We start from the raw sequence: 11,123 nt of genomic DNA on the forward strand, positions 1-11,123 counted from the left end.
TCCTCACCACCTGACCCCCCCACCTGCCTACGTCCATGGTGCTAAAATTATTATCATTAAAAACAAAAACAACTCTCCCCCACAAAAAGAAAAAATCCTTGAATACTGGGCATTACTTTGCATAGAGAACTCTGGTTGTTTTCCTCTCTGGTTTATTTTCTTTTCTCATTTTCTTGCCCACATGTTACTTTAACAGGCGATGGGTGCTACAACAGCTAATTCAGGAAACCTCCTTGCCTTCCTTTATGACCAAAGGAAACTTGGGAATAATTCCTGCAGAAAGGACACAGCAACTAATACGAGAAGAGATGGAGGTCTGTGGTGAAGCAGCAGGGAGATACCCAAGCAACTATAATGCCTGGTCTCATCGCATCTGGGTTTTACAGCACCTGGCTAAGCTGGACACCAAGGTAGGGTGTTATTTTGTGTCCCTAGGCACACTTCTGTCTGCCATTTAAATCATCTGGTAGTGTGTAGTAGTTCCTTCTCAGAGGAGCTCTTAGAGAAGCGGAGGAGCTAATGGCCCAGTAGCCCAGAGAGGATTGCAACAACTGACACCTCCAGGGAAACTGGCAATTTAAAAAAAGTTTGTGTTTCTCACCCACACGGCTTTGGCACTCTTAGGCTGGTGTACTGGTAGAACAAAGAAGGTTTAAGCAGTAAGGAAGACTGAATATAGCTCGTTTTGCCCTGAAACAGGAAGAGATTATTAAACTTTATACAATTGAAATTGTTCTTTCTTGGTAGCCTTTTGTTATGTGAGTTAATGTGCTAGATCAGCTGGCTGCCTTTTCACAATCTCTTCTCCTGGGGAGGGAGCAGAAGAATCTCACACAGGTGTTCCCACACTTGGCCGAGTCTGTAAATTACCTGACGATTCTTACGTCCTACCCCACGTCTACTGAATCAAAATGAAGGTAGGATTTAAAGATCAGTATTTTTCAAAGGTTCAGGGGGTTATTTGGATGCAGAACCAGGTTGGGAACTGTCACTGCCTAATCCTTTTAGTTTAGAAATGAGGAGATGGAAGTTTCCAGAGAATTTTAATGGCTTGGACTCAGCCACGGTTGTATCATTTGTTATTCATCAGAATGAGAGCCAGGTATCCTTGTACTCCTTACATACTACAGCTTCTCTATTTTTTCTTCACTTCTTATGGTATCAGTGCTTTAGAATCTAGAGTACTCTTCCAAAAGCTTCCCAGGCTTAAGACAATTAAAGGGGTCAGAATGTCTTACATGGTGCTTTCATGTTAAGGAGGACGCATTCTCCATTTTTGCTTCATCGCTTCCTGTGTCTCCTTTCAGGTCCCCTCTCCTCTGTATGTGTGCTCGCCAGAGACTCCTCCAGAATAAATAGGAGAGCTTTCACTTCTGAGGGATTTTAAGCCAACAATTCTGAAAGAGAAGGCATTCTTTGCAGCTTACATGGCTTTGCATTTCAGGAGGGGTGGCCACCTAATGGAATGGAAAGACAAACGACAGAGTCACATTAACCCGGGTTCAGATTCTGGCCCTGTTAGCTTTTTGTGTAAAGTAAGGCTTTAATGTTTTCATCTATAAGATAGGGGCTCTGCTGCCTGCCTCAGTGGATTATGGTGAAAATTACTTGTGTTAATGTGTATAAAGTACTGGGCACCTAGTAGAGGCTCACAGAATTTTAGTTCCTTTCTCTGCTCCCCGTAGATAGAAAACTTAGGCGAAACTTGACTGCCACCTTGCTTGGTCAACTCAGTGCAATTCGTTCATAAAAAAAGTAGTGAAACTTTATCGTTACCAGACACTGTCCTATACATGGGATATGGCATAAAGACAAAAAGCTTACTATCAACAAATTGAAAAATCTAGTTGAAACAGATACTGACAGTTACAAAGCAGGGTGACACTTGCAGAAACTGAGGGAATTTCCAGGCACAGCGGGAGCACAGAAATGTCTCCTTATCCTGACTGGGCTCGTAGACAACAGCTGCCAGAGGGAGCGATGCTACATTCTCAGGGCCTAGAGCAGGGAATTCAAGTTATCTGGTGGGTATAGGGGATGTGGAGTGCTTTAAAGTCAGTCATCTCAGCTGCACAGCTTGGTGTCCTGTGGGAGGCAGGCAGAGGGAAGGGGAAGGTTGTGGGTAAAGGAAGGCAGAGTCAGGTGAGCCGAGAGCTCTTTGGAAACTTTCTTGCCTTGATGTGGACCTTTTAAAGTAGCAGTCCATAAATCAGAAACACAGGGCCAAGGTGAAATTCTTGGTTCCTCAAGACCATCTGTTGTTAAAGATGACAGCACATAAGTCATGTATGAACTCATCTGCCCTGGCCCACTGCTAGGCTTACATGTTGTCAGCCTGCCCTCCTCTGTCCTTGGGGGTCTTGGCACTTTTCCTGTCACCACTGCCACTGTCTCTCACTCTCAGTGAAGGGTGCTGAATTTACAAAATCCACTTTCTGTTCTTATAAGCTATTGGGCCCAGCTAGGAGATCATGATGATGGGAAAAGACCCTGATGCTGGGAAAGATTGAAAGCAGGAGGGGAAGGGGACAACAGAGGATGAGATGGTTGGATGGCATCACTGTCTCAATGAACATGAGTTTGAGTAAGCTCCAGGAGATGGTGAAGGACAGGGAAGCCTGGTGTGCTGCAGTCCATGGGGTCACAGAGAGTCGGACACAACTGAGCAACTAAACAACAGGGAGATCATGTCCTACAGTGCTTTGTCTGTTAGAGGAAGTAATCACAAAAGTATTAGTTGTCTAGAGCAGCTTAAAAATACATATAAAATGAGTGGTATTTTTTTACTTAGAAAATTGAAAATGATTTTTTGAAGTGCTCATATTTAGTTTGGTAAGGGTGTAAAGTAAAAGTGAAAGTCACTCAGTTGTGTCTCTTTGCAACTCCATGGACTGTGGAATTCTCTAGGCCAGAATACTGGAGTGGGTAGCTTTTTCCTTCTCCAGTGAATCTTCCCAACCCAGGGATCGAACCCAGGTCCCCTACATTGCAGGCAGATCCTTTACCAGCTGAACCACAAAGGAAGGCAAGCATTATAGAAATTGATAAAAATCTTACCAAAGGGCAACATGATAGCATTTACCGGACTTTAAAATGTTTGTTATCTCTAATGTAGCAGTTCTGCTTCTAGGCATTCATCCTAAAGAAAAAATAAGAGATGCAGTGTGATATAGTGATTAAAGGTTTCGCTCAGTGATCATACAAACACAATATGAATGCTGACTCTACCAGCAATTTGCTCTGTGGCCGTAAAAAGGGTTCTTAGCCTCTCTAACCTCAGTTTCCTCATCCGTAAATTGGGGATGATGACAATTCCTACCTCCTCGAGTGATGTAAATTAAGTGGGAGAATCCACATAAAGTGGCTGTCCCTAGTGCTCATACTAAGTGATCAGTAAATGCTGGATATTATATTAAATATGGAAGTTTGATATATAAAAATACTGTACATAATAGTGAAAAACTGGGAACAGTCTAATAACAATGCATTTCACTGCAGTTCATCACAAAGTAGAATATTTTGTTGCTACTAGAGATTATATTTTTAAGATTATTTAAAGAAAAATGTTAATTATAAGTTAAGGATATAAAACTAAATATGAAATGGGCCTAATAATTTTTATGTTATTAGCATTGAATAATATTTAATGTGTTTTGAATAGTACCTGGCATATTATAAGTGTGCAACAGATATTTATACACACCAGCACAGTGCCATTATGGATATATTTTGTTATATTTTCTATAAGCATGTGTTTTCTAGTCAGGAAGAAAATAGGTTACAGAATAAAGAATGCTTACTAGTGCTATGGGGTAGAATTATGAGAGGTTTTAATTTTCTATTGTTCCCTGTGATGTTTGTGTTTTTCAATGGACATATATTAAAGTAAATTTTAAAATAATCTATTTTTTCAGGGTGGGGTGGAAGGAAACAGTCACAGTTGAAAACACTAGAAGTAGTATTCCATTTATGAGACATATTCAGAACAAGCAAAGTGGATTAGTAGGTGCCAGAGACTAGGGGGACTGGGGAATTAGAGGACTCCTAATGGGAATAGGGGTTGTTTTAGAAGTGATGAAAATGTTTTGAAAGTATAATCCAGACAGAGGCAAATCAAAACTACAATGAGGTATCACCTCACTCCTTTCAGAATGGCTGTCATCAAAATATTTATCATCAAAAATAATAAATGCTGGCAAAGATGTAGTGAAAAGGGAAACCCTTGTACACTGTTGATAAGGATGTAAATTGGTACAGACAGTAATGAAAATAGTATGAATTTTTCTCAGAAAATTAAAAATAGAACTACCATATGATCTAGCAGTTCCACCCTTGGGTACATATATGAAGAAAACAGAAATACTAATTTGAAAAGATACATGTACCCCAGTGTTCATAGCAGCATTATTTACAGAAGCCAAGCTACAAAACCTTCCCAAGTGTCCATCAACAGATGAATGGACAAAGAAAATGTGATTGATATATATGTGTGTATATATTAATATATATGATGAAATATTACTCAGCGATAAAAAAGAATGAAATTTTGGCATTTGCAGCAACATGGATGGCCTTAGAGGATATTACGCGTAGTGAAATAAGCCAGGCAGAGATAAAGAAATACTGTATGTTATCACTTATATGTGGACTCTGTGAAGTAAACAAATGAATTTAACAGAAACATTCTCAGATACAGAGAACAAACTAGTGGTTACCAGTAGGGAAAGGGGAGGGATGAGGAGCAAGATGGGAGTAGGAGATTTAGGCAATAAAAGTTATTGTGTGTGAAATGAATAAGCTGCAGGGATGGACTGTGGCACAGGGAAATACAGCCATTTTATAGTAACTTTAAATGGAGTATAGTCTATAAAAATATTGAATCACTATGTTGTACCCCTGAAACTAATATAATATCGTAAATCAACTATATGTCAATAAAAAAGAAAAAAAAGTGTATGAGAATTGGATGACGGCAGTGGGACAAGGGAGCCTGGTGGGCTGCCATCTATGGGGTCGCACAGAGTCAGACACGACTGAAGTGACTCAGCGGCAGCAGTGGCTGTAAACTCTGTGACTGTACTAAAAATCAGAATTTTTTTTCAACTTCAAAAATTAATCCTAATAAAGCTTCAAGAATAGCTAAGAAATTGTTGGGAAAAAAGGAAAAATAAGGAACTCTGTATATTGCCATATGTTTATATATTTAAATGTTTATAGAAATAGAGTATAAAAGCCTAGAAACTAATTCCAGTGCACAGTATGTACAAATTTCATTGATGATAAATATGGCATTTCACATGATTGGAGAAGGGATTCTTTGCTCAATTTGTGATGCTAATAAGATTGAATTTTTAGAAAATGATGGTTAGATTTTAATCTCACATACCAACCTGAACTCTTAAGTGAAATAAAAACATGTGAAGAAAAAAGGAATTTAAAAAATCAGTTGCAGTATTATATAAGAAAAATATTTACAACACAGAGACTTAATACCTTTAATATATAAAGGTATATATATATTGCAAACTCATAAGAACAGTAATGACTTTCACAAAGAATAAATTGAGCAATTATAAAAGAGAATTAGACAAACAGGCAGTTTGTAAAAGAAACAAAGATAAGTGAATAGGAAAAATATTTAGCTTTAATCATAATTAAGGAAATGTAAATTAAACATGATTTTCCATTTACTGGGCTTCCCTGGTTGGCTCAGCCAGTAAAGAATCCGCCTGCAATGCAAGAGACCTGGGTTCAGTCCCTGGGTTGAGAAGACCCCCTGGAGAAGGGAACAGCTACCTACTCCAGTATTCTGGCCTGGAGAATTCCATGGACTGTATAGTCCATGGGGTTGCAAAAAGTTAGACATGACTGAGCGACTTTAACTTTGACTTCCACTTACTAAATTAGCTAAAACTAAAGTATTGATGAGGAATTTAGGAAACAAACATTAAGATCTTCTTCCAATAGGGGCATAAATTATACAGCCTTCCAGGAGGGCAGTTTGAAATACACATCAAGAACTTTACAGAATTTTTCTCACTGTTTCAATTAGTATACTTCTAGAAATTTCTCCTAAATAAAAATAAGACATGTACATAGATTTATATGTGTGTATACATAGGCGTGTTACTTAACGCAAAGTAGAAACAAAATGACGGAATGGTTTAAATTGTGATAATCTTTAGGATGAAGTATTATGCAAAAGTTTAAAATTATGTTGTAGAGTAATACTTAATGAAATTGGAATAAATTTATACTTTAAATGAAATAAAATTTCGATATAAATGCTATCCAAGTAAATTAAACAGATGCATTATTGCAGAAAGCTGAGAGATTGGTTGTATGGTAGAATATTTAAAGTAGTCATTGTTGTTCAGTAGAATAATGAGTGATGTGGGGATTTTTTTGCTTCTTTATATTCTGTATTTTTACATTTTTCTATAATAATCATCTTATATAATCAGAAGAAAAACCAAATGTTTTTTAAAAAATTCATGGAACTCATGGTGTATGTGTATATAAGAACTCGCATTTCTAGTAGTCTTTCATTTTAAACCTGTTATCTTCCGTTTCATAGCCCTGCTTCCATAGTTTCCTTATAACTTGTTTATTCACTTACTCATTTTTATGTGGAATGTTGGAAAAGAATAATTATACAAAGGTCTTTTGTTCTGTCAGTGCCTTCCAGTTAAGCTGTATCTTTATGCAGTATCTTTAAGATCACTTAAAAATAATTGCTGTCTTTTTAAAAAAAGAAATCACTGCCTTTTATTCTACTAAGAAAACACCCTGAAATTCCTGTTAAAAGATTTCTTCTTTAGTTAGTAGGCATTTTATATCTTAGGGAAAAGAATATAGTGAATTTTTCTCTTAAATAGTCTCAGAAAAGAGTTATTAGGAATTGAATTAGTTTTGTTGAAAACCTTTTAAATATATGCTATTTTTGCCTCAAAGTTACAATAAATTTTTAATTTTTACATGTAGAAAATATATAATAGAAATAAATGTTTTTCACATTATATAAATTCATTTTAAACAAGTTTTATAGTCTTTTCAATGCATAGTAAGAAGCTGTACCATAATTAAAATGCTGCTGTATAATAGTCTGAATTTCCTACAGGTTAATTCTTCAAAAATATAATTCTTAAAAAAAAAAAACCTTAAGATTAGTTTTTGTCTTGCAGGTAGAAGTTTATCTGGTGGATTTATTTTGCCCACCTTTTAAATCAAATAAGCAATTTGTTTTCCATTTCTCAGAGACTCACTGGCAATAGCCTCTGAAATAAATTTATGTGGCTGTGAATTAACTCATTATAATTTAAAGGAGATGTTTAAAACATTTCACTGATAAAACTTGACCATCCTAGGTGGGAGTAATCATATCCCTCTTTACCAGTCACTTTGTTTATTAAATTGTTCATTTGTTCATTCATTCATTAAACATTTATATATAGGGTAAGGGTGATGGGAACATTAATTAGAAATGAATAAGTATCTTAAAAAACTTGTATAGTTTAGTGGGGATGAAAAGGTATACAGGAATTTCTATAATATATATGATGGAACATACAAGAACTATGGAGGCTGAGAAGAGGGAAGACTTCTAGTTTTCTCTTTGAAAAGTAGAGAGGGATCTTGCTTAAGAAGAAGGCATTTGCCTGAGCTCCTTGAAGAGCAGGTAAAAGAGCCTTTTGGCATTGTGTGGTGTGTATGGTTCACTACTGATAAGTACATGTCATTTTTCCTTAACTGGTCTGAACATCCTCTGACAGGTGTGGTAGGCCCTCAATACACCTTTTTCTGATCAAAACTTATTTGTTTGCTAACCTGACTGAGGCACTGCCAAATAATTTATTTTTTCATAAATGCTGCTTTTTATCTCCATTTGAAATTCTTTCGTTTGCAGATTTAAACAGTTCACTGGTGAATTTTGTCTTACCTATTTAAAAAAGTCTCTTATCATTGGTGATAAGTTTGAGACAAGTAGTGAAAGTCATGAGCACTTGAAAATTCCTGTTAGTCCTGCATCATGTTTTTGTACTAAGCCCTTAGAATTAAGTAGTGAACCAAATAGACATGGTTTCTGCCCTGATGACATTTAATAGTGCCAGAGAAATAATTACACTGAGTCTATTGTTGAACACATAGTTAGATACAGTACAGATTCATTAAATGCAAAAAAAGTTTCCATCAAAGTGACCTCTGAATTTATATTTTCCCTTCAGTATAAGCATTAAATTAAAAATGAATACCCAGTGTCTCTCCTTATTTTAGAATCTGGCTGTTCTATGTGTATGCCAATTAGAAGGTCCTTAAATTCAGTAGTATTTAAAAAATTATTATTTTCTAAAAGAAATGGAATATGAGTATTTATTAAGCAACAACACTGTGTTGGATGTTATGTACAAAATATTGGTAGGAATGGCATTATCAAAACAAGGAATGAATGAAAGAAATTCAAAGCATTAACGGAAAAAAGAAAACCGTTAGCAATTCCTCATTTCACTTCCCTTTTTCCTTCCTACAAGATTCTTCTTGATGAACTATCTTCTACTAAACACTGGGCATCCATGCATGTTTCAGACCACAGTGGATTTCACTACCGCCAATTTTTATTAAAGTCTTTGATTAGCCGAACTGTGACTGACGGTTCTGTATTGGAGCAAAGTCCTTTGAGAAGTGAGTCAACTGTAGTTCTCCCAAAAGATGAAGAAGCAGTGGCTTCAGCAGAGGAATCAAGGATAAATCTTCCCCATCTTCTAGAAGAAGAAGTTGAATTCAGCACTGATCTTATTGATGCCTACCCAGGACATGAGACCCTTTGGTGTCATAGGTAAGAGAAGGAAGATGTATTTCCTGCATGAAATTCTGTGTGTCCTTATGAGAGTTACAGAAGGCCTTACATCTGACTCGAGCCTCCTTGGGTAAATATGGTAATTTGACTGTGGAACTTTGCCTGAGTGATTCAGAGGAGTTTGTATTACCATAGCCTCTTCAGTCTTCATCAACGTGAGGTTCTTCGCACAGACCTTTGCCAATGGCTCAAGATGGTGGTGTTCATCCTTGACTGTGAAACAGAATAACATATGTTACTTCCAAACTAAAAAACGTTTCTGGACTCCCTCTTTGGAGATCCTGATACTTCGCGTTTCTGCGATAGAGTGCTGCCATCTGTCTTTTAAAAAAATAAAGAAAAAACCCTAACAGGTAAATTTGATGTACAGTCAAGGTTAAGACCAACGATTAGACCCTGTGAGTAGTTAAGCTTTGGCTTCCCAAATGTCTCAGTGGTAATGAATCTGCCTGCCAATGCAGGAGACGTGGGTTTGATCCCTGGGTCTGGAAGATCCCCCTGGAGAAGGAAATGGCAAACCCACTCTAGTATTCTTTCCTGGAGAATTCCATAACAGAGGAGCCTGGCGGGCTGCAGTCCATGGGGTCGCAAAGAGTCATACACGTCTGAGCACACACAGATGGTTAAGCTTTACTGTTCTTCCCAACCATGATGGCCTGCAGATTAATTTACTTTGAGTAAAATCTCTTGACATTTTTTTAATTTTTTAAGGTAAAATAAAATATATTTTATTAATATTTGTTTAATTTTGCTATTCAGGATTATTATGAAGGTGTGAAAGAGGGTTAGCAACCTCATAACTTGAGTTTTAAGTACCTTTGACAGTACTTCTCATGTTGAAATGAAATCCAAGTATGGAAATCCCCTGATTGGTTTATTTTGGATTATCATTTAGTTGGAGGCATCTCTGGCATTAAATATACAGATTTTACTTCAAGTTACAAGATTATGCTTATAGACAAATGACTTGCCTGTGTTAGGCAAAAGGTAGGCATTTTAAATTGCGTATTTAAATTGTATATTTTTTTAAGTTAAGTGAAATTTGTTCCCTTTTTCCAGACTAAATATATTTGGAAGATATATGAGAAGATGAAAGACAATCTCCCCTCTTTGGCACCTTTGTAAATACAAAATTGTTTTTCTCTTAAAAACAAGACAGTCTTATTCCACATTTTTAGAAGAGGAGATAGATCTTGACTTGCATGTTTTGGTGTTAGATTTTTGTTGCTGTTTCATATTTAGACACATAATAGCCAGGCTCAGAGAATATTAAAAATTATATTTGTTTTTGGAAGATAGCTAGATTGTTAGAACAGAAACTTTCTTTTTCATAAGATTAATGGGAGTTTGGAATGGGGAGAAGAGACAGTTGGGAAGACCTATATATCATACAGACCAGTTTTCTACTGATTCAGTGCCCTTAAACCGCTTCTCTGTCCTTTAAGATTTATCTGTAAAATGAGTCTATTATATGCTCTTTTGTCTGTTCCAGAGTAAGCTAGGAAAATGAATAGAATTCTCTTTTAAAGGCTTAGAATTGTTAATATAAATGATTAGATATAACTACCTTAAATCTATGTAGTTTACCTTTTGTACAAAGATGTGAACCCCACTTTCTCACAATTTTTGGAAATTAGGCATATGGATCTTCATTTTTAACCAATAACTACAGATGATTCTAAGAGCAGGAAAACTCTCCTTAGAGGAAGAACAGGAACTGTGTGTTTTAACGTACTTTTCTCAGAGCCCAGCACATTCTAGCACATGTGGATGTTTAATGAGACTATAGTGCTGGATTAGGGGGAAATTCAGAGAGTTTCTAAAATAGTCCAATTGCATCAGTTCTGTTCTTATTAAAGAAAGTATTGGATAGAGGCCATAGACTAATCTTCTAGAGGAGCTATTTAATCCTCTTGTTGCTGAAAATCACTTGTCTTTTAGGCTGTCAATGAGGTTAATTTTTGGTTTTGTTTTATATTTTAATTTATAGCAGAGATTGGGCAAAAACCCATTTCTAGTTTCATATTATAGTTACAGAGAGTAACGGCCCCAAGTGATTGTTGTCATCTCAGTCAGTGTTTCTTAAAAAACCTTTGGGGTAGTATTTCAACAAACCAGTAATCTGGACTTGCGAAGCTCTATCCAAATACCAGAGACTACATCTTAACTAATCTCCTTCCCCCAGATACCTCTGGGTTACCGAAGGCAGTGAAACTGAATACTATGTGTTTTGAAATTGTCAACTTACTTTTCTGTTTTTTTCTGAAAA

General features: G+C 36.3%; 1 protein-coding gene across 3 annotated transcripts in view; it reads left to right on the top strand.

Annotated features, from left to right (window-relative positions):
- The window catches only part of PTAR1 (protein prenyltransferase alpha subunit repeat containing 1), a 55,702-nt gene that overhangs the window by 28,486 nt on the left and 16,093 nt on the right, over positions 1 to 11,123 (top strand). For 2 of the 3 annotated variants that reach the window (XM_020879711.2, XM_020879713.2), the window contains 2 exons: positions 197 to 410; positions 8,529 to 8,833. In XM_020879711.2, coding sequence (XP_020735370.2) covers positions 197 to 410; positions 8,529 to 8,833 — 519 coding nt within the window. The remainder of the gene's footprint in view (positions 1 to 196; positions 411 to 8,528; positions 8,834 to 11,123) is intronic. The other variant, XM_070480375.1, reaches the window with a different exon arrangement.

Source organism: Odocoileus virginianus, chromosome 18 (assembly GCF_023699985.2).
Source record: "Odocoileus virginianus isolate 20LAN1187 ecotype Illinois chromosome 18, Ovbor_1.2, whole genome shotgun sequence".
In the NCBI taxonomy this organism is placed as follows: Eukaryota; Metazoa; Chordata; class Mammalia; order Artiodactyla; family Cervidae; genus Odocoileus; species Odocoileus virginianus.